The 27,650-nt window shown below is 37.9% G+C and overlaps 1 protein-coding gene across 1 annotated transcript in view; it reads left to right on the top strand.

The window, feature by feature from the left end:
* LOC119255141 (sodium-driven chloride bicarbonate exchanger-like) overlaps positions 1-27,650 on the top strand; it is a 275,258-nt gene that overhangs the window by 91,263 nt on the left and 156,345 nt on the right. The window contains exons 2-3 of the mRNA XM_054699455.1: positions 4,645-4,733; positions 11,424-11,466. Coding sequence (XP_054555430.1) covers positions 11,438-11,466 — 29 coding nt within the window. The 5' untranslated portion in view covers positions 4,645-4,733; positions 11,424-11,437. The remainder of the gene's footprint in view (positions 1-4,644; positions 4,734-11,423; positions 11,467-27,650) is intronic.

Genomic DNA, 27,650 nt, shown 5'->3' on the forward strand with positions numbered 1-27,650 from the left:
GAAATTGAAAAGTCCATATATTCCCCCAATGGGAATGTATGATTTTAGCTCATTACATTTAAATAGATGAAATACTCTTTATCATGCTGAGTGTTACATTAATTTTTTCATTGTTTTCTCCTTAATCATCCACATTTGTAGTCATTATCTCTCCTTGTCTTCAGGTGTATACTATTAGTATCTACACATATTTGCCCTCATCTATAATAGCATACATTCAATCCTTATGGTATCCTTAATGTATTGGTATATTTTTAAAAATCTCATATACAATAACACTTTATTTTTATGCTGTCTAAATCTTTTATTTAAAGACATCTGGTATGTTTGGCTCAGCGGACAAAATATGACAGTGCTGAAAAGTAGTATTAGCAATTCTTATGACTTCTTACATATTTTAAGATGTTTATGGCAGAAATTACATACTGTGGTGGATAGAGTAGCAGACTACAAAAAATTTATCACTGATAAGCAATTATTTATTTGTGACCTTAGGAATAACAATAGCCTTTTCTGCGAATTTGATTTTTTAAACACAAGTTTATAGTTAGGAAAGAGAAAAAGTTTGCCACAAATATTTTCATAATAGGAATAATGAGATTTTTGAGCAGCCCTTTTTGCTGTTATTTTTCTTAATTATACTGTGATATATTGCTGCTGCTAATGTTCCTGCAGTAACTCACTTGAATTCAGTTTCTTGTAATGATTGAGTACATGCTCTTCATGTGGCTAGTGGTAAATTTTTAGTTTGAACTTCTCTATGAATTATGAATGAAAATATAATAATGAAATGTACTTTCACTTGTTATTGAAATTGCTTAGATATTAAAATATTTTAGGTGTTAAACTGAATTAGTTTCTGAATCAAAGTGACCTGAACAAAGAAATTGTTAAAAAATTGAATTAGTATTAAACTAAATTTTAAAAATTGTTATAAAATTTTAAGTATTTTATGGATTAGAATTTTAATTTAGAGATACTAATTAACCAAAGACTATGTAGTGGGATCATGACAAATGATATTCTCGTGTTAGCCATGCAGAAGAACCATTTCATAGTCTGGCATTTCAGCTTGTGTGTACTGTCCTCTGCTGGATGGAAAATGTCTTCTTAGTTCAAATGAGCCCCACCTTGCTGCATTACTTGGGACTAATTTCACGTAAACATTGCAAACCTTTGAATTACATTTGCTGAGAACAGAGTGAAGACTCTTACGCACTAGTCAGAGTCCCTCAGATATGAGTGGCTCTGGGAAGCTCTTTGACTTGTGGAAAAATTAATTTCATCACAAAATTTTCACAACTCTCTCAGAAATTGAAGAACTTAATTTACTGTGGTATGTCTATATTTTTGTACCTTTTGTTGAAGCCAAGGATTCAGACAAAGTAGGGACCTTGATAGGCCATGATCCCTGGAACTTCTGTGGTAATGACATTGTGATTTTTTTTTTAATGACACTGTGATTTTTGTGCATTTCTTTTTGAGGTTGAAATTATTTAAAAATGGTGTATGCTTAGTAGAGGTGTATGACAAGAGGGAAACTAGATTTTGATCTGATTCACAATACACATGCCAGATATATTTTGCTTTCCTGAAAAAGTTGTACTATCTTTACTCCTCTAAATCTGTTGCCTTTCTAAGCATCATACGAAAGGCAAATATCCTGAAGAAAAGAGTGATAAATCTTACTACAAAAATTTTAAAGCTTCTGTCCGCCAAATTCCATTATAAACAAGATTGAAAATCAAGCGACAACTGGGAACAATGGGTGCAACACATATGGTGAACAAAGGGTGAAAATCCTTCTTATAAAGAGCTCTTAAATATAAAAGAACACATAGTACATGCCAGGCTATAATTTCACCTGGAGTGCCAGGTACTGTTATTGTTTTTATTTTATAAATGGGAAGATTAAGGCTTAGAGAGGTCCATTACAGTGTGTAGATGGATTAAGGTTTCAAACCCATGTGGTCTAACCCTGAGGTCTGTGCTCTTAACTACACTATTCTCCCTGCCAATAAATGGCCAGAATCATAAACAGGCTATTTACAAAGAAATACTTCCTATAGCCAGTAACAATGTCTAGTAAGTATATGAAGTTTACTTACTTTTAAAAAAAAACCCAAATAATTGCACATGAAAATAATGAGAAAATATTTTTATGTACTAAATGGAAATTTAAAAAATTTGAAAAATTACCCCATTCACTTTTGGCAAGATATAGAATAGCCAGTTAATCTTTAAATTCTCTCATTGGGAAAATATTCGACAAAATCCCTTAAAATTCTATATGGTTTTAACATTGCAATTCAATTTTTCAGTCTTTATCCTGAGAAAATTGTGTATACATGAGATTTAATTTACAAGGATGTCACTCAGTATTGTTTGTAATTGAAAGCTGGAGTGAGCCATAATGTCCACCAATAGGGGATTGGTAGAAAACAGCTAGTGTACATCTGTAAAATGGTATATCAGTATTTATTTAAAATACATTTTAAAGGACTATTTAATGAGATTTTAATACATAGACTGTGTACTAAGAAAAAATTCAAGTCACTGAATCACTAGGTTTCTATTAATAGCATGTAAATATTGGCATTGACAAAAGGCTGGGAAAGTTTACCCTAAAATGTTAACAGTGATTATCTTTGATTAGTGGGACTGTCAGTCAGTTTCCCACAGTAGACATTTTAATAATTTTTAAGAATAATAAGGTTGCCGTGAAATTTCACTGAAATTAACTTCTTGTTGCACATAAGACTTCTTAAAAGCACAGTCATAGATTTGTAAAAGGGAAATTTTGGTCTGAAAGTGGGTAGTATCAGTAAAGTCATTGCAAGGTGAACTTAAATGCTATTCTTTTATTTATAATTTCCACATGAATTTTCTTTGCTAGCCAAATTTTTGTTTTTTTCCTTTTCTCTAGTCTTTGCATATTCATATTTACCTTCATACTCATTTTTTCTAATGTGTTTTCTACTTAAAAAATGTCTCTTGTTTTATATTCAGTATTTTGCAACATAATCTCTCCGTATTCATTCTTTGGACCACACAGTGAAATATTTACAAATTTGACATGGAACTTATGAGAACTGGAAGATGCTTACTTGCTTATTTTCTGTTATATTATTTAACAGGATTAAGACATTACAACCTAGGTTTCAATAATTGGTGGTATAATTTCAGCATTTGTTCATAGATGTCTGTAAGTGTTTTTCTTTCTGCTCATGTAGGACTTTTTAATTAGATCCTGTTCCTGGACTGTTGCACTCTCCCCTGCCATACCTGCCCCCACTGAATGCTCATTCATTCTCTCTCTCCCGCCCACCACCCCTCTTTCAGTAAGTCCATTTAGATTTGGAGACATGGCACAGTACTAAATGATTCAAGCACAGAAAGAAAAATAAGGGAAAGTTCTCTGTCATTTATTCTCCACTTCCTCCTGATCAAAGTTCCAAGAGGTATCTCTTGTATTCATGGTTTTTCATCCTATTCATACATATAAAGTAGACTAAAGCGGATAGGGATTAGATGCTTTCAGTTGATGTCTTTAAATCCAGAGGAAATATTTGAAGGTCGTTCCAACGGATTTGGTGGTTTGATTTGCTGCAGTTCTATCATTTGAACACTGAGTGGCACTAAAGCCTTGATCACAGACAGAATACTGTCGCTTCAAATACTAAGATTTAGGGGTCTGTAGATGGGCATGGCTTTGGAAAAGTGAAAAAAATTAGAAAAGTTAGTTCGACAATCAATTACCTTTAGGAACAGGAAGTTTAACCCAATTATATAGATGATATTTGTAAATTTTTTGAAAACAAGAAGTAAACTGCTGTTAAAATGACCAACGATGATTAACCTCACTGCACCCTAGACTTGAATATTTTCCCTTTTCTTTGTAGAGAACACAGGCATTGTCTATACTTACAAGAAGGTTTGCAAACAAAGTGCACCCGTATAAATGTTGTTGAACTCCTGTGTATCCACAGTAGACAATATGGAGTAAATATTTATGCAGTAAATATTCTGAAGTCCAGCATTTTAAAAGTCTATTTAGTTATACCTGTAAATGTGTGTTTATACATTTGACTGAAGTTGGGAAAATATACCATTTCAGTTTGAATAAAGTAGAATTTGACTATTTTGGAGGAGGAAGGAAAAAATCATTCTTCCTTCTGTTGCTTCTCATTGTTATTTTTTTATTTTCCACCTAATATTCCGTCAGTATAAATATTCTTCCATGAGAAAAGGCATATTTCTTATAGGCTACAATTTTTCCCTAGTTTTGATTGAATTTTTAGCTATGCCTCTTTTAGTCATTTAGAAATTATTTTTCTCTTAAATTATTTTCTCCAGGATTGTAACAAATATCCTCTACAGTCTAGGTAGAGTTAATATTGTACAACTTCTCCTAAAGCATAAGAATTTTGAAAGCATAGGATCCTTTTACCCTATTATTATTATTATTATAGCTGTCATTTATCTTTTATAGAAATTAAGAGAAAAGAGTACTCTTTATATTTATTTAGATATTTGCTATTTTTAATGCTTTTAATTCCTTCCCAAATGTAAGCATACTTCACTTTATTATGCTTTGATTTATTGCACTTCTTATATATTGCATTTTTTTTTGATAAATTGAAGGTTTGTGGCAACTCTGCATCAAGGAAGTTTATTGAAATCATTTTTCCAGATGTGCTCATTTCATATCTGTGAGTCACATTTTGATTAAGGTAAGTAAATTGGTTTGTTTGTTTGTTTGTGTTTTAGACATGATGCCATCGTATACGTAGTTGACTATAACCATAGCTTTTATATGCTTGGGGAACCAAAAAAGGTGGTCTAGAATTGAACATGCAATATATCCATGGTATACCTATATCTGAATTTCTCTTTGTTATACTTTTCCTTCAGTCTGAAAATATTCCTTTATCATTTCTAGTGGTCAAGATGTATTAACAAACTCCCTTAGTTTCCTTTTATTTGAAAATGTTTTTATTTTGTCTTCATTCTTGAAGAATATTTTTACTAGGTATAGAATTTTGGGTTGACATATTTTCCTATTAGAACTTTCTTGTGTTCTCTGCTGTCTTCTGATCACCATAATTTCTGATGAGGTGGCAGTGTCTATCTGAGTCCTTATGCCCCTTGCAAGTATTTTGTCATTTTTTTTTCTGGTTGCTTTTAAGACCATTTTTCAGAATTTTAATGTGCTTACATTTATATTGCTTGGAGTTTGCTGAATTGTTGAAACTATACATTTTTATCTTTCATAATAGATGAGAGATTTTGGCCATTATTTCTTCATTGGTTTCCTCTGTATCATTCTTCCTCTTGTTAGCTCTTGTATTCCAGTTATACATATTAGTATTTCTGGTATTTTCCTACAGGTCTTTGAGGCTCTGTTTATTATTTTAACCTGTGTGTGAACATCATTTTAGTTTGAGGCTGTTATGCCACCCTCAAGGTAGAAGTCACCACTCTTGATTCAGAAATCGCCAGTGTTTTCTCATTAACTTCAGAAAAAAAAAAAAAAAACCAACCACCTAACTCCTTATCTTGGCATAGTGTCTTCAAGGTTCATTCATGTTGTAGCTTATTGTAGAATTTGCTTCTTTATAAAGGCTGATATATACACACAGTATGTATGTATGTATATATCATATTTTCCTTATTCACTTACCTGTTGAAAGACACTTGGGTTGCAACCAGTCCATTTCTTTGCTGTTTTGAAAATTGTTGCTATGATTATGGGTGCACAAATATCTCTTGTAGATAGCATATAATTGGATCATGTGTTTTCATCCATTTTGCCAATCTGTTTTTTGATTAGAGAGTTTCATTCATTTACATTAAAGCAATTACTGATAAGGAGGGATTACTTCTCTTATTATGCTACTGTTTCTATGTGCCTTGTAGCTTTTATAGCCCTCATTTCCTACATTTCTGTCTTTTATTTTATTTTTATTTTATATGTGTTTTACACAATTATTCCTTTTTGTACATTGTACGCTTTCTCCTCTTACGTGTAGTCCCCGTAAAATTCCCACCACCAATTCATCCATGCACCGTCACCATAGTCCCTTGTGCTCTTTCCTCCCCTTCCCCTGCAGAATATCTCTGATTTATCGTCGCCTGTTAATTGTTTTTTTTTCTTCTCATTTATGACTTTTATTTATTTTTTATTTTTTAAATAAATTTTATTTTTATATTCCCCATACAATTGCAACCCCCTTATTTTGATCCCAGTCCCTCCCCTCCTTGCCCCCCACCCCCCACTCCCCATGTTAATTGTTTTTTAATTTATTATAATTATTTTTTTCCTGGTCCTTTATTTGGTTCCCCTACATTCCTCCTATAAGTGAAACCATATATTTTTCTTTTTCTTTCTGGCTTATTTTACTGAGTATAATCCCTCCAGCTCCATCCATGTTGCTGTGAATAACATGAGTTTATCTTTTTTGATTGCTGAGTAATCAGCAATGCATATATATGCATTGTGCATATATATCACTGTGCATGTATATCCATTGTGCATATATATCACATCTTCTTGATCCAGTCACCTAATTTTAGGCATTGGGTTGTTCCTATATCTTACCTGTTATACATAGTGCTACAATAAACATTGGGATGCAGGTATCCTTTTGAATGAATGTTTTGTGTCCTTTGGGTAGATTCTTAGGAGTGGAATTACTGGATCATGTGGAAACTCCATTTTTAGTAGTTTGAGGAACCTCCTCACAGCTTTCCGTAGTGGTTGGACCAGTTTGCACTCCCACCAGCAGTGTAGGACAGTTCCTTTTTCTCCACATTCTTGCCAATATTTGTTGTTGCCAGTTTTTTTAATATGTGCTATTCTCACTGGTGTAAGGTAGTATCTCATTGTGGTCTATTTTTTTTTTAAGGGAAATGTTAAATTCCTTCTTAATTTCCTTTTGTGTATATTCTATGGTTATTTTCTTTGTATTTACCATGGTGATTACATTTAGCATCCTAAAACGAGAACATTCTAATTTTAATTTACAGCAGCTTAACTTCAGTAACATACAAAAACACTGCACCTTTGCAGCTCCATCCCATACATTTTGGTTATTTATGTCACAAAATTACATCTTAATGTGCTGTGTGCCCCCACACATAAACATTAAATGCATTAGTCACCTGAATTATGTAGAAGCAAGATTTAGAGTTACAAACCAAAGTTACAGTACTCTTAGCTTTTATTTAATTTTTTTAGTTAAATACATTAGCCTACTAAATTAGGTAAAAACAGAAAGTATAGTTATAAATAATTGTTACATTAATACTATCTTTTATAAATTGTCCATGTGCTTACCTTTATTGAGATCTTTATTTATCCATTAGGCATAGAGGAACTGTGTAGTGTCCTTTCATCTCAACTTGCTGAACTCCTCAGAGCATTTCTTGCAGCATAGGTCTAAGTGCTCATGGAATCTCTTGGCTTTCATATATCTTGGGGCAACATGATTTCTTCCTCACTTTTGAAGAATAGCTTTGTCATTTAAAGAATTCTTTGTTCATAGTTTTTTTCCCTAACATTTTGAATGTATCAGCTCACTATCTTCTGGCCTCCAAAGTTTCTGATGGGAAAGCTGCAGATGTTATCGAACATCCCTTTACTTTTCTCTTGCTGTTTTGAAGACTCATTCTTTGACTCTTGAAAATTTGATTGTTTCTTGGTGTAGGGTCTTTTTGAGCTCATCTTACTTGGTTTGTTCAACTCCTTAGATGTTTATAACTTTCATCAGATTTGGGATGTTTTCAGCCATTATTACTTTAAATGTTCTCTTTGTACTCTTTGCTCTTCTAGGATTTCCACAATGCATATGTTGGTCCACCTGATGGGTCCCATATATTCCTCAGCTCTGTTTGCTCTGTTTTTGGGTATTTAAGGTTCATAAATCTTTTCTGTTTATGTTCCTCAGCACTGAAAATTTTCATTGTCCTATATTCAAGATCATTGATTTTTTTTTTCTGTCTGTTCAATCTGCTTTTGAAATCTTCTGGTGAATTTTTCATTTTAGTTATTGCAGTTCTAGAATTACTTTAGGTTTTCTGTCTCTTTTTCTATCTCTTCCTTTGTTTTTTGAGCATATATAAGACAATTGTTTAAAAGTTTTTGTCTTCTGTATCTCCAACAAAGTCTTTTTCATGGACAGATCCCACTGGATTACTTTTTCCTTTGAATAGAATATACTTTCCTGTTTCTTTGCCTTATGTTTTTGTTGTTGCTGTTGTTGAACACTGGACATTCGAATCTAAAAATTTGGTGACTTTGTAAATCAGATTTTCCTCTTTCCCCAGAGTTTGCTGTTCTTTGTTATTGTTTGTTTATTTTGACTTTATTATTTTATTTTAATTATTTTTTAAAAACTTATTTATTTTTAATTGAGGTTATATTAGGAAACCCCCATCAGGTATTGTCACTGTACTATACTTACCATCAAATCACCATAGTCCACCATCATAGTCCGTTGTGTTTCCTTCCCTCTTTGCTCTCATCCTTTCCCCAACCCCTTCCGCTCTGGTTCCCTCAGTTCTATAGTCAATTTTAAGGGTTACTTTTTAAGCTTGTCTTTTTCCGACCCTTATTTTGGTTTCGGTATATCCCACATATTAGTGACACCATGTGGTATTTCTCTTTCTCCTTCTGACCTATTTCACTTAGCACTATCCTTACCAGTTCCATCCATGTTGTTGTAATTGGCAAGAGTTTATCATTTTATAGCTGAGTAATATTCCATTGCATTTATACCACATCTTCTCGATCCACTCCTCTGTTTTTGCATATTTAAGGATCATAAATAGTGCTGCAATAAATATAGGAGTGCAAGTTTCCTTTTGAATTAATGTTTTTGAATTTTTTTGGTAGATGTCTAAGAGTGGAGTTACTGTGTAGTATGGCAGATCATTTTTTTTTTTAAAGAGGCATGTATTTTATTCATTTATTTATTTGTTTGTTTGTTTATACATGCACTGGGTACAGTCAGAAGCGTGGGAGGGTGAGAGAATTCACCAGAGCCAGAGTGGGGAGCAGAGCAGGCAGAAGGACCAAAGTACACTGCTGAGGGGAGCAGCGGGCGGCAGGAGAGGTCTGCGTGCCATGTAGGACCCTCCTCCAGTGACCAGGGAGCAGCCGGGGATCGAACCGGTGCCGCAGAGGCCGCAGGCAGCTTCGCAACCCAGCGTTCAACCGCTGCGCCACTGGGGAGGCCCGGCAGATCCATTTTTAATGTTTTGAGACACCACCATACTTCTTTCCATGAGGGCTGGACCGGTCTTAATTCCCACCAGCAGTGAGTGCAGGAGAGTTCCTTTTCTCACATCCTCACCAGGACTTGTTATTTCTGATATTTTCAATATGGACAATTCATATGGACAATATATGGTTTTGATTTGCAAAACCATAGGTGATGATGAACATTTTTTCATGTACCTGTTTGTGGTCTGTAAATCTCCTTCAGAGAAGTGTCTGTTTAGTTTTTCTGCCCCTTTTTTTTGGATTGGGTTATTTGTTTTCTTTTTGTGTTGAGTGAGTTCTTGGTAGATCTTTGATATTAGTCCCTTATCAGATATATGATGTGCAATGTTTTCTCCCATTCAATAGGGTGTCTTTTCATTTTAGTTATTGTTTCTCTCACTGTGCAGAAGCTTTTTAGTTTGATGTAGTCCTAGTAGTTGTTTTGTTTTTTTTTTTTCCTTTTCCTTGCTGTGGGGTATTGATCCCTAAAGACATCTCTGAAGCTTATGTTATGAAATATTTTGCCTATGTTTTCTTTTATGTGTTCTGTAGTTTCAGGTCCTACATCCAAGTTTTTTACCCATTGTAAGCTGATCTTTGTGTTTGGTGTAAGAGATTGAACTGGCTTCATTCTTTTGCGTGTGTCTATGTGATTTTCCCAGCTCCATTTACTGAAGAAGCTACCCTTGTTCCAGTGTGTGTTCTTAGCCAGTTTGTCATACATTAACTGTCCATATAGGTATGGGTTTATTTGTTGGAAATTCTCTTCCATTGGTCTGTGTGTCTGTCTTTAGCTTTAGTACCAGGCTATTATAATTATTATGGCTTTATAATATAGTTTGACATCTGGACATGAGATACCTCCACTTTCTTTTTTGTCAGGATTGCTTTGGCTTTTGGGGGTCTTTTGTGATTTCATATCAATTTCAGTAGTGTTTGTTCTAGTTATTTGAAAAATGCCATTGATATTTTTATTGGGATTGCATGAAATCTGTATGTTGCTTTGGGTAGGATGACCATTTTGATAACATTAATGCTTCCAATCTGTGAGCAGGGAATATTTTCCAATCTCCTTGTGTTTTCTTCTATTTCTTTTAACAGTATTTAATAGTTTTCTTTGTATAGATCTTTCACCTCCTTTGTTAGGTTTAATTTTTTGGCATGGTTTTGGGTGTAATTTCTTCCTCTTATATCTTATTATCTGTATATAGGAAGGTAACTGATTTTTGTGTATTAATTTTATGTCCTGCCTCTTTGCTAAGTGGCTTGTTTTGACTAATTTGTGTGTGTGTGTGAAGTCTCAGGGGCTCTTTATATATGTTGTAATATTTAATTGATTGATAATAGGCTGGTTCTGTGCCAGGGATGAGTTTGAGGTGTAAACTTAATATCATGTATTTTCCGAACATTCTTTGGGCATGCATAGTATCTTTGTAATTTGTGCCATGTAGTTAATTGTTTTTGTATGTACTGGTTTTCTATACCTGGCTTACAAAAGGGGAAAAACAAAAGATAAAGGGGGAAAATGGGGTCACCCATTTAAATCTCCTGGAAATCATTTTAATCAATGCGGGAGGTCCCTGGAACCAGTAAGACAGGGACAACAATGGCTCCCCACTTCTTTGTCTTCACCTCTGTGATCAGAAGGAGCAATCATTCATCGGAGCACAGCTCTTTAATATTTGAACAAGGTACTTTTTATCCATCCTAATTCGCATAAACCCTGTGCAAGCTGCTCCAGGAATAAGTGTACAGCTGCCTGCCATGTGGCTGGGTGTGAGGAATGAGTAGCTGCTATTGTGTTAAGTACTGTTAAATGGACTGAAATGAATGTCCAAACCTTCTCTTGGAAGTTGCCAGTCTTCTACATACTCCAGAATTCCAAAAATAGTTCTATCTGACAAATTCTGCCAGTGAAATTTTGGCTAGATGGGGATACAAATTCTTCATGCTTCTTACTCCTCTATCCTCCCAGAGTGATGCTGAGATTATACAGTATGATTTATCTAGGGAACATATTTTATGTTGCCTTTTTTTTTTTTAAGAGAATAAAACTATTAAGGAAGAGGGTTGGTGTTACCTTTTATGGTTGATTAAGTTTCATATCTGTCTTAAATACTGGGATTTTTTCTTATATCCTATTCATAATGTCTTTCAGAGCCATAGGATAACATGAATTTTCATGGTTTCTGGAGAAGAAGGTAAGAATGGAAAAGAGCTTCTTGGTCAGTGTAAAAATAAAGGTAGGAATTTTAAACTTTGTCATTTATTGTGTGCACCCAGATGAATAAAAGACTCATTTGGGATGAAGGAGGAGATAAAATGAGGACCTTGAGAAGGAGAATGGATCTCAAACGTGGCAGAAATATAAAAGGATCTCAGGAAAGGAAACAGTAGACAGTGAGCGAAGTATTATAAGAATAGCAATATCTAACATTCAAGTTATTTCTCAGATAACTGTTCTTTACTAGACCCAAAACATTAATATAGGTTTGTTACAATGGCTGGTAATGCTCTCAGGAATGAGTAGTGTTTATATCCTTTCTCAGGACACATAAAGGTAAAATAGGATAGCAATTGTAGGAGGTGAGATGGTGAGAGTGGATTGAGAATTGAGAAGGTGGAATTCAGAGTAAAATGTGACTAAAAGTAGAAATCTTGGAGTGTATTAGGGGAGATATGGGGAACTAGATTTCTTGTGGTTATATGAAATGAAGTTTAAGTTACCACTTGAAGTAGTAGAACTATATCTTGTCATGTAGGACTCTGGAGTCAGGTTTTCTGGAATTTAATTGACTCTACCTTTGTGGCCTTAGATGGGTTGTTCAAGGTCTATGTCTAAGGTTTCTTATCTGTAAAATGAGTGTAGAGAAATGAAGAGTAAAATAAAAATTGAGTTACTTAATTAAATGCTTCATAAAGACTTAGAAATAATAAAATGTTTATAAAAATACCTGGCATTGTATTTAATGACTGTTGCCTGAATTATAAAATGATTATTATATTACATGAAAACTGTAGCCTTCCTCAAAAAAAGATAGATTTTTAAAATATCAAATAATGGAATTATTAAATCTGTATATCTTTATTTCTACTGATAGATATGAAAACATAACTATTAATTTCTTAAGTTAGAGTTATCTGACAATTGGGCCTCCCTGGTGGCGCAGCAGTTGAGTGCAGCGCTGCGAAGCTGTCCTCAGCCTCTGCAGCTCCGGTTTGATTCCCCGCCGGCCAGGGAGAAACCCACATGGCACAGCAGACCTTGTCTGCCTCGCCCGCTGCTCCCCTCAGCAGTGTCTTCAGTCCGTATGCCTGTCTGTTCCCTGCTCTGGCTCTGGTGAATTCTCTCACCCTCCCACACTTCTGACCTGTACCCAAGTTCTTGTATAAAATTAGAAAAAAAACCTATTAAAAAAAGTTATCTGACAACATTCGTTATATTTATTCTCTGTTTTAAGAAAAGGTCAAGGAAATGATTTGAAGAAAAAAGCTTGCAAGCATTTCATAAATTCATAAACAAGATTTATAACTGAAGGCACAAATTTGATAGAGGGAAAAAGAAATTTATCCTTATAAAGTTTTAAATCTATCCTCTCTTTCATTTTTAAATTTTATTTTTTCTTTTTTGAGGGAACATTGGTTTACAATATTGCTTAGGATTTAGGTGAATAAGCTCATACCTCCTCAGATGTATGTTTTCTTTATTTCTTTGAAGAATTCTATTGCAACTTTGATAAGGATTACATTTAATATATATATTTCTTTGGGCAAGATGGACATTTTAACAATATTAATCCTTTCAATCCATGAGAATGTATTGTGTTTCCATTTCCTGTGTTTTCTGCTATTTATTTTAACAATGTCTTATAGGTTTCATTGAATCTTTCACCTCCTCTGTTAGGTTTGTTAGCATGTGACTGAGGGATACTCTAGAACACCCATACTTGCACACTCTACAGAGGTCTGGCTATCCAAAGACAAACCATACTTAGTGTTATAGATCTTTAATAGGGTTAGTAATGCATAGAGAGAGAAGAGACGAAAGGATAATAGTTTCCCAATAAAACACCCAAAGTTACTCATCCCATTGTGGGTAAATGGCCAGCCAAATGGTATTGGCCTAAGGCAGGGCTACTGAAGCCCATGAACTTGTCACAAGTTTAAGGAACCTTCTGGCAGGAAAACAGAAAAGGAGCAAAGGGGGCCAGGCTAGTCTGGCACAAAAGGGACAAAATCAAAGTACAAATCAAGATAATGGCTGCCATTGTCAGCCTCCCTGTGTTTCTGTCACCCATATGTCTCTCTTAAGTGTCTCAAATGTCTTTCTTCCACATATCTTTTTCCATGGCCCCAAAGTCCCTGGGACAAGTCCAAAGCAAAGAAGCAAGTGAGCCCTTATTCTACATGTGTCTCTTCTGTATCTCTCTTCATGTTCTCTCCTTCCATTTTCTATAGCTTCACTTGACTGCTTGGTTCTGCCCCTTATTAGGTGGGGCAGGGAACATGGTACCTCCCCTTTTTTATTGTGATGTCTCTGTTATAGGCTTATCCCTAGGTATTTAATACATTTTGATGCTATTATAAATGGAATTGTTTTCTTGATTTCTTTCTCTTCTAGATCATAATTTGCAATTAGGAATACAATAGACTTTTGTATGTTGATTTTGTAGCCAGCTACTTTCCTATACTTATTTATTATTTCTAATGATTTTAGTGGAGTCTTCAGGATTTTGTGTATATATATTATTATGTCATATGAAAATAGTGATAGTTTTACTTCTTCTTTACCAGTTTGGATTCCTTGCATCTCTTGCTCTTCCCTAATTGCTCTAGCTTAGACTTCCAAGACTAAATTGAACAGTAATGGTGAGAGTGGACATTCTTTTTTTAAAAAATTTTTTTAATTTTATATATTTTTTACATCATTTTTCATTTTTACACAATATATGCATTTTCATCTTGGTTATAGTCTACATACAATTCCCACCACCCTTGTTTTGATCCTACTCCCATCTCCCCCCATGTAATGTGTCTCTGGTTTATAGTTACTTGTTGATTTTGATTTTTACTTTATTATAATTAGTCTTTTTCCTGGTCCCTTATTTAGGTTTTCTAAATTCCTGCTATGAGTGAGACCATCTGGTATTTTTCTCTTTCTTTCTGGCTTATTTCACTGAGCATGATCCCTTCCAGCTCCATCCATGTTGCTGCATATTGCATGAGTTATCTTTTTTGATTGCTGAATAATATTCCATTGTGTATATGCACCACATCTTCCTGATCCAGTCATCTATTTGGGTTATTTCCATAGCTTACCTATTGCAAATAGTGCTGCTATAAACATTGGGGTGCAGGTGCCCTTTTGAATTAATGTTTCTGTGTCCGTTGCGTAAATACCTAGGAGTGGAATTGCTGGATCATGTGGAAGAGAGTGGACATTCTTGTTATAAACCTGGTCTTAGTGGAAAAGCTAACTGAGGCTGTGCAGATGTCTGCATTGGTCTGTTTCTGGATCCTATACCAGAGCTTGCCTAGGTTTGCTATGGCTTACTGTGTACGGGCCTTGCCAGTTCCAATCTGTTGCTTACAGGACCTGCTGGGCCACCAGGGCTCACCTATCTTGCCTGGTGGGTTACCTTTCACTCTTTCTGTTGCCACTGGTGTTCTCTTTTTCTGGATGTTACTCCTACCATATGCTGTAGTTATCTCTTTTTCTTTCTGGAGTGTTTGTTTTGTCTTGTGGCAATCTAGTTGTGAGTATGCGGAGGAGGTGAGGCCAGTGTCTTTACTCCACTGCCTTCTTTACCTATTCTGTCTTTTAAACAGAGCTCTTAAATGTGTAGATTTACAAACTCACAATAAATAGAAATAATACTGATGTTAGCATACACTGTTGAACATTGATATTTACATTTTGCTAAAATGATTTAAATAATTTACAGACAAGAAATTAACTCTTTATCCTTTTTAATTTGCCTTTTAATTATTTTTGGTAATAAGATTTTTCAATAGGTGATTTATTTATGTAGGGCCAATATCAACCATATCTTATAGAAAAACTATCAGGAAAGCTAAATATGCAAAATGACTGCAAAATGGTTTGTGACCTGTGTAGTTAAAAAAAGAAAAAACAATAATTTTTAAAAACCAGTCATACATACTTGGTGGTTCTAGATATTAAATGTTAGTTGTGGGTGTGGCAAAACATTTATAAAGTGAGAAAAACAATTTTATTTATTTATAAATTTTATTTATTTTTAGTTTTTTTTATTTTAACATTTATCATTTAAAAAATTTTTAAAAAATTTATTTATTTATTCAAGCACTGGGTACAGTCAGAAGCGCGGGAGGGTGAGAAAATTCACCAGAGCCAGAGTGGGGAACAGAACAGGCAGACCAACGAAATACACTGCTGAGGGGAGCAGTGGGCACAGCAGGAGAGGTCTGCGTGCCATGTGGGGCCCTCGGTAGCGGCCAGGGATCGAGCCGGTGCTGCAGAGGCTGCGGGCAGCTTCTCAGCTCAGCGCTCAACCGCTGCACCACCAGGGGAGGCCCCATTTTAAAAACTTTATAAAACAATATTTGCTTCCTCCCACCCCCTCAAATTGAGTCCCCATAGAATTTCCTTTCCCAAGACACCCATGCACCATCACCACAGTCCCCTGTGCTCCTCCCTCTCTCCATCCCTCTGATGCCTCTCCCTCCTCCTCCCAGTATGTCTCTGGTTTATAATTGTCTGTTTTTGCTTTGTAGTGTTTTGTACTGTTATTATTATTTTTTTACACTGATATCCTATTTGGTTCCCCATATTCCTGTTATAAGTGAAACCATCCGATATTTTTCTTTTTCCTTCTGGCTTATTTCACTGAGCATAATTCCTTCTAGCTCCATCCACATTGCTGCAAATGGCATGAGTTTATCTTTTTTGATTGCTGAATAATATTCCACTGTGTATATATACCATATCTTTTTGATCCAGTCATCTATTTTGGGGCATTTGGGTTATTTCCAGGTTTTACCTATTATAAATAGTGCTGCAATAAACATAGGTGTACAGGTGCTCTTTTGAATCACTGTTTTTGTGTCCTTTGGGTAGATCCCTAGGAGTGGAATTGCTGGATGGTATGATAGCTCCATTTTTAGTAGACTGAGGAACCTTCAGACAGCTTTCCACACTGGTTGAACCAGTTTGCACTCCCACCAGCAATGTAGGAGAGTTTCTTTTTCACCACATCCTTGCCAAAACATTTGTTGTTTCTTGTTTTTTTGATATGTGCCTTTCTTACTGGTGAAAGGTGGTATCTCAGTGTGGTTTTGATTTGCATTTCCCTGATTATAAGGGATGTTGAACATTTTTTCATATGCCTGTTGGCCATTTGCATTTCCTCTTTGGAGAAATGTCTTTTGAGTTCTTCTGCCCATTTCTTGACTGGATTGTTTATTTTGTTTTTGTTGAGCCATGTGATTTCTTTGTATATTTTTGTGATCAGTCCCTTATCAGTTGAATGGAGTGCAAAGATTTTTTTCCCAGTCAGTGGGGTATCTCTCTGTTTTGGTTAATGTCTCTTTTGCTGTGCAGAAGCTGAGAAAAACAATTTTAACACACAGTATGAATTTCTTCTTTTTGTGTCCATTATCATTAATAACATGTTATGTGTAAAAACCAGTATACATTTGTGTATAGGGGAAAAAATGACTGGAAGGAAAACTTCAAATGCTGACAATGAATATCTTTGGGTGATGGAAACACAGTTTTTTTTAGAAAATTTTTTTATAATTTTATTTCCTGTATTTGTAAAAATGTACATTTGTATTTTTTAATTCTTATGTACAACCTACTGATAAGCACAACCCCAATGGACAAGACAGAACTTAATATCTGGAACTCCTATTGGAAATATATCTATTTAAAAATTATATTTATCATTGCAGTTTTTTTTTAATATGTGTGAATGCAAAAAAGACTGAAAAATTTCAACTAATGTTACTAATTCTGAGAAGTGAAATAAGAGTCTCTCCCCACTGTCCGAGTTTCTGTGATGATTATACATTCTTTTTTAAATTTACAAACATTTTTAAATGTATAACTACATGCTTTTATGGAGGGGGAGTTCACAGGTAGTTTCAAGGAGTCTAGAAATATTTGAAATAATATGTGAAATTGTGTGTGTATGTGCAAATGAGCTTTTATAATAAGTTAAACTGTGTCATACATACATAATGTCATACATTATAAACATACGAAAATGTCATAGATTTTTAACACTTCTAATAATACATCATTTTGTATGTGACATTTATCTTACTACATGTGGGAAGGTATATTTAGTAACCATCTCACTGCTGACCCAAAGCACAGGATAAATGATTTCAAATAATTGCCATGAGTTCTTCCATATCATATTCACATTGAATTTCTTCTTTAGAAGTAAATTCAGAATTGTGGAAAAGATGGCTAAATGAGAAATGTATATCTCTTTTATTTTTCTAAAAATATTCCACTGGAGAGAAATTACATAAGAATGAATTCATACCCATGTGTAGGGTAAGGAAAAATGTCAGGCTTTTCTGCCCTCCCGCCATCAGGATAGATGATGAATCCTTGCGGTCCTAATGCATGCCTGATGGCGGGCACCCGGAGTAGGGTGTGGGCATAGGTAGATGGGATTCACCTGGGCTAAGACTGTGCTTTTTAAGGGTGGCATCACGGGGACGCCAGCAGAAGCCGAAAAGCAACAGAACGAACGGAAAGCAGAGAAGCAGAGAGAAGGCTGGTGAGCCCAGATAGAGTGAAGACTTGCTGGGGTGATTGCCAGCCGCCCAGCCCCCCAGCACCTCTGCCTGCCATATTCCAGGTAAATCCCAATAAAAACCTGCAAAAAACCAGAGGGCTCCAGGACTCTGACTCCTCCTTTACCCGGTCTGCTGGATTATAGTAAACCTGCACCGTGGCCATTCCTGACCTTACACCATGCTAGAACAAAGGAAAGTAACATTTACTGGCTGAGAAAGTTTGAGAATTTTCCTGAAGTTAAAAAGCAGCAGATCGAGCACAGCGCTATCTGCAGCCTCTGCAGCGCAGGTTCGATTCCTAGCCGGGCCAGGGAGAAACCCACATGGGGGGGGCAGACCTCTCCTGCCTTGCCCGCTGCTCCCCTCAGCAGTGTCTTCGGTCAGTCTGCCTGTTCTGCTGCCCGCTCTGTCTCTGGTGAATTCTCTTACCCTCCCTCACCTCTGACCTGTACCCTGGTTCTTGTGTAAATAAGTAAATCTTTAAAAAAAAAAAAAAAAGCTGATGGGATTAATAAAGGGAGATATCAGAAACAGCCAAGTACAGATGCAATTGAGGGCTACTAATGAGCTAAAATTCTTAAAGAATCCTAACCTCAAGTTAACAACAGCTGCAAAAGCTGACTGTGAACAAGCTAGTGTATCTCATAGCTTAATATGCCCTTAAAAGATCTTTGCATTTTAGGAATTATGTTGCTTATAAGCTCCTAGGTAATAACAAAACTGATGGTCCATGTTTAACACTTTCGGTTTCAAGGACTAATCCAATATACATTAAAATCATCTGTGGATCTTTGCAAACAACCCTTAAAATTTGTCAGACTATGGACTCAGCCCCAGGTGATTGCACAGGGAAATACTGAAATAGGCAACAATGAATTACCCACTACTTGAGGTATGCTCAAATATACCTTCCTCCTCTCCCTTCTTGTGAACACGAGCAGCTGTTTAGGCTGCTTTTTAAAGATCTTTAAACAAAGTGGAGATCATTTAATTGGTGGAGGCAGGAGAGGTGGGTAGATATAAGGGCCGGAGAGAGACCAGTGAAGATAGCTCTAAATCCCCACAGTATTTTGAGAGGAGGCACTATAGGGTAAGGAAAAATGTCAGGCTTTTCTGCCCTTCCGCCATCAGGACAGATGATGGATCCTTGCGGTCCTGAATGCATGCCTGATGGCGGGCACCTGGAATAGGGTGTGGGCATAGATAGATGGGATTCACCTGGGCTAAGATTGGGCTTTTAAGGTTGGCGTCACGGGGATGACAGCAGAAGCCAGGAAGCTGAGAAAGAACAGAAGCCGAGAGAGAAGCAGAGAAGGCTGGAGAGCCCAGATAGAGTGAAGACTTGCTGGGAGGCCTGCCAGCCTCCCGGCCCCCCAGTACCCTTGCCTGCTGTGTACCTGGTAATCCCAATAAAAGACCTGCAAAAAACCACTGAGGACTCTGACTCCTCCTTTACCTGGTCTGCTCGATCTGAAAACCTGCACTGTGGCCATTCCTGCCCTTTACAATTGGCGTAAGTTGGCAAGATGATCCATGCAGACGGGTATGGAGCCCTCTGAAGACCTGGAGGGACTAAGGAGTAACAGACTGTTTCCCTGTGACGACGCTGGAGGCGTCCTGGCGGCACAGGATATGGACGAGGTCCAGGAGCTGCAGGATGAGACCACGCATGGAGGAGACGCCCAAGAGGACCAGCCAATGACCCCTGAGGCAACAAGACTCGTCGGGAAAGAGAGGACCGCGATTCGGAGCTCGCTAGTGCTGATGGAAAGGCCTAATGGACTTGGACTGGTGAACTTGGACTGACAATCCCTCCAGAAGGTGGAGGACCTTGGTAGGTTATTTATTTATTTTTTTTTTAGAGAATCTGGGGGTTGCCAGTGGGCCTTGATGGCCAAAAGCAGCCTGCGTATGCCCAGCAGCTAGGCGGAGGAGAAAAGCCAACTGAGAAGGCAAAAGCTGGTGCTGATGCTAAGTTGAGAAGCCCTGAGCGGCTGTTAAGCAGCCTAAGTATGCTGAAGACCAGTGAGTCTCGTAAAATCACCTGGGGATGATGCTCTGCTTGTTGTCGAGTGAGGGTGAGTAGCTGAGGAACCTTTCCTTGGGGGACGGGTGGGGAACGTGGCTTGGGGTGGAGCCCAAGCCAAATGTAGAGTTTGGATCCTCAACCCATGTGCTTGTGCAGTGGGTTGGCCTGAGTGCAGGGGTCTGCGAGTCGCATTGGTGTCTATGAAGGCCGAATGTTGGAGCAACTGCAGACAGAAACCCTGAGGGTTGGCGATTACCCCCAACAGAATAGAATCGCCAGTCCCAGAGTGAGTGCATCCTGGGGGTGGATGCTGTGTGTGGCTTGTAGCCGAGACTACAGCCAGAGAAGGCCAGGAAGCCTGACGGCTCCTGGCATGTTACAGTAGATGCCATGAGTGGTTCCCCTCCCTCATATGAGCAGTGCCTTCAGCAGCAGATTTGGAGGTTCATCTGCTGGTACCAATAATTGTCTTTTGCCACTAGGTTGGGGCCCTGCCTGGACTTATTTGTGTTCTGTTGTATTTTGTTGTTATATTGTGATGTATTTGCTTTTGTGGGCCATGGCTGCATTGTTATGTTTGCTAAGAAACAAAATGGTATATATGTAGAGTGTATGGCAGAAAACCCTGAGGGGGTGGACTGTAGGGTAAGGAAAAATGTCAGGCTTTTCTGCCCTCCCACCATCAGGACAGATGATGGATCCTTGCGGTCCTGAATGCATGCCTGATGGCGGGCACCTGGAATAGAGTGTGGGCATAGGTAGATGGGATTCACCTGGCTAAGGTTGGCATCACGGGGACGTCAGCAGAAGCCAAGAAGCCGAGAACGAACAGAAGCCGAGAGAGAAGCAGAGAAGGCTGGAGAGCCCAGATAGAGTGAAGACTTGCTGGGGGCTGGGAGGCCTGCCAGCCTCCCGGCCCCCCAGCACCCTTGCCTGCTGTGTACCTGGTAATCCCAATAAAAGACCTGCAAAAAACCACTGAGGACTTTGACTCCTCCTTTACCCGTTCTGCATGGGATCCTAGAAAACCTGCCCTGTGTCCAGTCCTGCCCTTACAGGCATTCAACCCAGAATTGAGGGAACTTAAAATGCTTCCTCGTCAAAGTAAAACCTTCCTTTACTCACTTTGTGTTTACTTTCTATCCATAAAAATAACCTCAATGCTGAAGAAAATACTTCCAGCACATTGCTGAATAGTATTCCAAGGCTATAACAATTTAAAAACCAATTAAAAATTGGTCCAAAGACATATGAGTGTCAAGGAATTTCTCCAAAGATGAAAGTGACCTATAAATATAGAAAAGCCGTTCAAATTTGTTAGTTATCAAGTAATTGCAGATTAAAATTCCAAAATACAATTTTAGATCAACAAGACTGGCAAGGAAAAGTAATGGAAATTACTACGTATTGGTGACAGGAATTTTATCCTTTATTGTTGGTCATGGAAAGTGCTACAATCACTCTGGAAAACAGTTTAAATTCACCTAGTTGTAAGGAAAATGGGTTAAATCAGGTTCTTTTCCACCTCCCATTGCTAGCCTATACAGCTGCCACCTGAGGCCTTCTTTTCCTCCTCGGTTTCATTTCTCACTCATAATGTGTTACAGATGTCTTTGACATCAGGAGTTCATTTCCCTTAGATATATGCCCAGAAGTGGGATTGCTGGATCATTGAGTAGTTCTATTTTAATTTCTAAGGAAAAAAAAATTTTTTTTAAGATTATTTATACAAGCACTGGGTACAGTCAGAAGCATGGGAGGGTGAGAGAATTCACCAGAGCCAGAGTGGGGAACAGAACAGGCAGACTGACGAAATACACTGCTGAGGGGAGCAGCGGGTGTGCCAGGAGAGGTCTGTCGTGCCAGGTGGGACCCTCCCGGGTGGCTGGGGATCGAACCAGCGTTGCAGAGACTGTGGGCAGCTTCGCAGCCCAGTACTCTACTGCTGTGCCACCAGGGGAAGCCCAGGAAATTTTTCTTTAATGGTGGTGAAATGTACCCTCCTTTTCAGTTTTCTGAATGTTTGTGACCTAACCATTTCAATTCTTTTTAAAATGGTAGAATTTACTATTGAAACTCTCCATCTACACATTCATTGTGGGAAGATTTATTTATTTATTTTTTTAAAGATTTATTTATTTATGCATACAACAACTGGGGTATAGGCCAGAGGTGTGGGGGGTGAGAGGATTCACTAGAGACAGAGTGGGGAGCAGAACAGGCAGATCTACTGAAGCACTGCCGAGGGGATCAGCTGGTGAGACAGGAGATCTGCTTCGCCGTGTGGGATTCTCGCCGGCTGGCAGGGATCGAACCCGTGCTGCAGAGGCTGCGGACAGCTTCACAGTGTGGTGCTCAACCGCCTGTGCCACCAGGGAGGCCCGATGTTGGCATATTATTAATATTTTTTTATAAATCTTTAAATTTCTGTAAGAACAGTAGTGAAGTCCATATCTATAAACTAAAATGATTACTTATTCCTCTACCTTCTTAGAGTATGGAATAAGTTGCAATAATTGTTTTGTCTTTGTCTCCTAATTCTCTGAATCTTTTATTTTTCTCACTATGGGTTGTATTTCCTGCTTTTCTGTATTCCTGACATTTATTAGTTGCTAACCAATGTGAATTTTACCTTGTTGGGTACACATAGTCAATTACTTGAAAATGGTTTGATGCTCCCAAACCTGCTTTTTAAGGAACAGAGCAGGTTTTAAACTAGAGCTAATTTTCCTCCATACCTTTCTGAGTTTTCTGTCTGTCTATCCAATGTGCTGTGAATTAAAGAGGCTTTGCAGTTTAGCTGATGGAAAAATGTAGTATTCCTGGCTCTTTTGATGATTATTCCTCTGCTCCTTTAGGAAGGCCCCCCTCGCCCCACCTCAGGAGTTTTCTTCACACACATGCTAATCATTACTCAAAGGAAGACCCGAGGTGGTCCTCTGCAGGTTTCTTTGCAGCTCTTTTCACTTTGGTGTCTGCCTTGCCAAGTCTGTCTTGGCCTGTCTGGACTTCCATCTTCATCTCTAACTTAAGGAGGTCATCAAGCTCTGCCTCGAGTCCCCTTCCTGTTCTGCAGCCATATTTTAAACAGTAAGTGGATGGCCATTCAGAGGGCTTGCTTTGTTTGCTTCCCTTTCTCAGGAATCTGTCCTTCCTTGCCCAATTTCAATGTAAAACTGTTTTACATATTTTGTCCTCATTTTATGTAGTTTCCTTGCTCACTCATCCCATTCCCTCGTCTTTAATTACCTTATTCTTTTATTTCCACCTTTGGAAATCTTAATTCCTTGCTACCTCAGACCAGTTGCCATTTCCTCCGTGGAGTCCTTCCTGAAAACCTCTGCCAGAAATGGTCCCTTTCCTCTGGGTTCCTATAGCTTGCTTTTTTTTTTTTTTTAAAAAAAAAGTGTGTGTGTGCATGCGTGCATGCACACTCAGGATTCCAAACTCTAAATAAGTACCAAATTTTAGTATTTATTTATTTATTTATTTATTTATTTTTGTATTTTTCCCCCTGTAGCCTCAGTGCCTAGAACAGTTACTGGGATGGAGTAGAAATTAACAAATGTTAAATGGATGAATGGTTATTGAAAGGTCCATGCAGGAGGCCAGAATGCAGAAGCCAACCAGGAAGCCCACCTGGGGGGCAGGAATGAGGATACCTGCCTGGAGGACTCAGACAATGAGCCTCCCCCCTCCCTCTATGAGTCTCTTCTCAGACAAAGAACTTCTACTTGCCCCACAAACTTTTTACCCCCGCCCTAGGAACCCAACTTCCCACCTGACCCCTCCTTATCCTATAAAACCCTGCTTCCCCCTAACAAGTGCGAGGCTTAACTGACCCCCACCTTGGGTGTGTGAGGTCCGCCTGGGGCGCAATAAACTTTCCCTCCCTTTGAGAAACTTAGCCTGGCTCTCCTTTTCTTTACCGCACGGAACCTTTCATCTTGGTGCCGAAACCTGGGAAGGGCATGTCCCCTGGCGCCGGGGCTGCCTTCTTGTCCCTGGGACCTCTCCTCTTCATTGCAGACATCTCACACCCACCACCGGCCTTAATCCTTGGGGCAAGTCACCTGCCTGACCCTCCTTTCTGGGAGGCCCTCTCCTCTAGCTATTCAGCTCCTCTCCTGACCCCCTACCTTGGTTGGCTGTTCCATAAACCGTGGGCCCACGTCAGCCAACTCCCCCGTTACACCTAGACCCTAGATCTGGGGACGCCCGTCTAGACTAGGTGCCCGAATCCTAAGCACAACCGAGTGGTGGAGCCTCCCCCCTCCCCCTACGAGTCTCTTCTCAGACAAAGAACCTCTACCTGCCCCACAAACCTTTTCCTGCCCTAGGAACCCAATTTCCCACCTGACCCCTCCTTACCCTATAAAACCCTGCTTCCCCCAACAACGTGCGTGGCTTCACTGACCCCCACCTTGGGTGCATGAGGTCCACCCAGGGCGCAATAAACTTTCCCTCCCTTTGAGAAACTTAGCCTGGCTCTCCTTTTCTTTACCGCGTGGAACCTTTCAGTTATATTATACTTATTTGTATATATGTCTTTTCCTGAAAAAGGACATTTTGATAAAGCTAATTTAAAGTGCACATTTTAATGTATGTGAATTGTAAAACTGCATTTTAGGATTTACGACATATGTACAACAAGATAGACTTTGATCCACCCATGAATCATGTGTTTCTTTTAGGGAGATTCTCACTGCCAACCCGCAGTATAGTCTCATTTTATTTTCTCAGACAAGAAAATAAAAATATTTAGTATGTTTTACAGTCTGTGATATCTTGTCATAGATGATATCAAGTGGGGGACATTAATATACCATTAACTGTTGAACAACTTGGGGATTAGTGGTGCCAACCTCCACTCTTGAAATCTGTGTATAACTTTTGACTCCTCCCAAACTTGACTACTGGCTTGCTATTTTCCTGAAGCCTTGCCAATAACACACATAGCTGATTAACACATATTTTGTATGTTGTATATATGTATTATGTATTGTATTTTTATAATAATGGAAACTAGAGAAAAGAAAGTGTAAAGAAAAACATGAGAGAACACATTAACAGTACCATACTTTATCACTACCATAAGTTTATAGTATATGTTTATAAGAAAATCCATGTATGAGTGAACACACACTGTTCAAACTGGTGTTGTTCAAAGTCAACTGAATATGTAGGAAATCTTTCTCTTGTTTTAGAAGGCCATAGGCTAAATATGAATTCAATTTACATTATTTAAATAGCATACTTCTGAGTCTCTAATACCAGCATTCATTTATGGTGACTTCACAGATTTCTTTGTGATCATTCTCTCAAAACAGTAGTCTTATTTTTAAGAACATTAAATGCTGGGAGCCCCTCAGTCTTACTTCATCTGATAGCCTTTGAGGTTAATAATCATCTTTTGCTTGACAAATTAATATAAAAACAGGTGTAATCTTTAAAATGTTTTATATATGCAGCACAGGGGAGTTAGGTATAGTTATTATTTATTGTAAAACATTTTATTATGTGAAACTGTTCCTTGATTTATTGTTTAATATTAATTTCTAAGGTACTAGTAATTCATTTAACTAATTCTTGCATGGTTTTATTTACTTCTTATTCACTCAAAAATATGTAGTGAATTATTATGCTTTCAGCTCCATGATAGGCCCTGGGACAATAGGGAACAAGACAGGTTTAATCCACATAGTAATTGAGTATAGACTCTAGTGGAAACTTTTGAATGAAGCCCCAGATTAATATCGTTTTATACTCTTGCTGTAGTGGAATAAAAACAAAAGTAAAAAAACTTCCACACCCTATGAAGAGAGCCACATTGTTGTTATCCCTGATGTCCTGACCTGACTCTGGAAGTTATATTTAGTTTACCTTAATGATTCATTCATTCATTCAACAGAATGACATTCTTTGCTTCCTGTCTCCAGCAGATCTATGCCTACCAGACCACAGGAATTAAAATATCGTGGTGAGAGGACTGATACCATGATACAGTTTAAAAATATTTGTGTCCTTCTTATGTAATCAGGGATTTTAATAAAGGAAATAGCTCTTATTTATTGCTGACCAAACCACTGTATTCTTTTCCCAGTGAATATTCCACCTCCCTCTTTAATAAAAAGATTAGTTGCCTATTTTATACATGTTCTTGCAGTTATTTGAGGCATTAGTGTTACATTGTTGTAATTTGCCTTGTAATTTGAGTCCAATTACTTCATTATTTTACTAACTTGCTGCTCACAGGGAAGGGGCCAGAAAAAAAAAATCAACCCACAAATAGGATATGATGAAGCAATTTGAAAACATGAAATTAAGTGTTTTCACTCTTGTGGTCTGTTTGGCAAAGTACACTTTTTTTTGTGCCCTCTTCTCCCTCCAGTTACTGTCCTAATTCTTGTTCCTCTTTCCCGGTATTGTGCTCTATAATTGTCTATACTTCATTTTTTCTTTTCCTACTGTTTATTAAATTTATTCTACTATTCCATGAACTGCTTTTGTGAAAGTTCCCAGGAACTTCCTTATTGCTGAGTACAAGTGAAATTCTGTCTTCATTTGTTTTGGGTAAGGGAAACACTATCCTTCCACTTCCTTAGGCCAAAATCTTGGCATCATTCTTGACATCTTTTTTCTTCCACACACATCCTTCAGCAAATGCTCTTGGCTGTACTTTCAGAAACACATCCAGAATTCCACGATTTCTCAACTGGCAAAAGCCATGATCATCTATAGCCGGACTTACTACAAAAACTTACCAGGTTTCTCTTCTCCTTCCTAGGCTCACATATCTATTCTTCCCATTTGCTCTCTTGTATGGAAAACAGATTCACCATATAGCTTAGTGGTCTACTCCCTCACACCCCTCAGGTCTTTGTTCAAATGTCACATTCTTGGTTGAGACCTAATCTGGCTACTGCTTCATTAGCATCAGAAAGCCAGAAATTCCTTATTCTCCTTTTCTGCTTTTATTTCTTCCTTGCACTTATATACTGTTTGTTTTTCCTTATATACCTATTTGTTCTTTTGTCTTCCTCATTCCCCTGCTATTAACCAGTAGTTTTGAATGTTTTATTTTCCTACTATATCCCAAAGCCCTAGAATAGTGAGTATTAAGTCTCTGGCACAGAAATGCATTCAGACAATTTGTTGAAAAGGAGTAAATTTTGCTAGGCTAATTTTCCACGATTTCAGTGATAGTCTTAATGTTTTTGGAGTCAGTGGGTTTGGAGTGCGTGGTCCTTGGGTTTACTCTGGGAAAGGTTTCACCAGAGCTCCCCTTCCAGCCGCACGCAGCAAGTTTCCCTGGTGAGTTTCTCCATGAGACAGAGATGTTAGTAATATTTAAAGGGCAGGTTTATTAGGAGAGGGACAGAAAAGCAAAGTACACTTGCATAGACACAAGCGGGCAGGAAGAGCTGCCCCAAAAGGGACAGGTTTGCAACGAGAGACCTGTATGGTAGCAGGCAGACGGCTTTTAAGAGAGCTGCCTCTGCTAGGGGGAGGTCAGTGAAGGAAAGTCCCAGCATGTACAGGTCACAGGCAGCCAGGTAG

Source organism: Talpa occidentalis, unplaced genomic scaffold (assembly GCF_014898055.3).
Source record: "Talpa occidentalis isolate TD23 unplaced genomic scaffold, MPIMG_talOcc4v2.1 talOcc4.3, whole genome shotgun sequence".
Taxonomy (NCBI): Eukaryota; Metazoa; Chordata; class Mammalia; order Eulipotyphla; family Talpidae; genus Talpa; species Talpa occidentalis.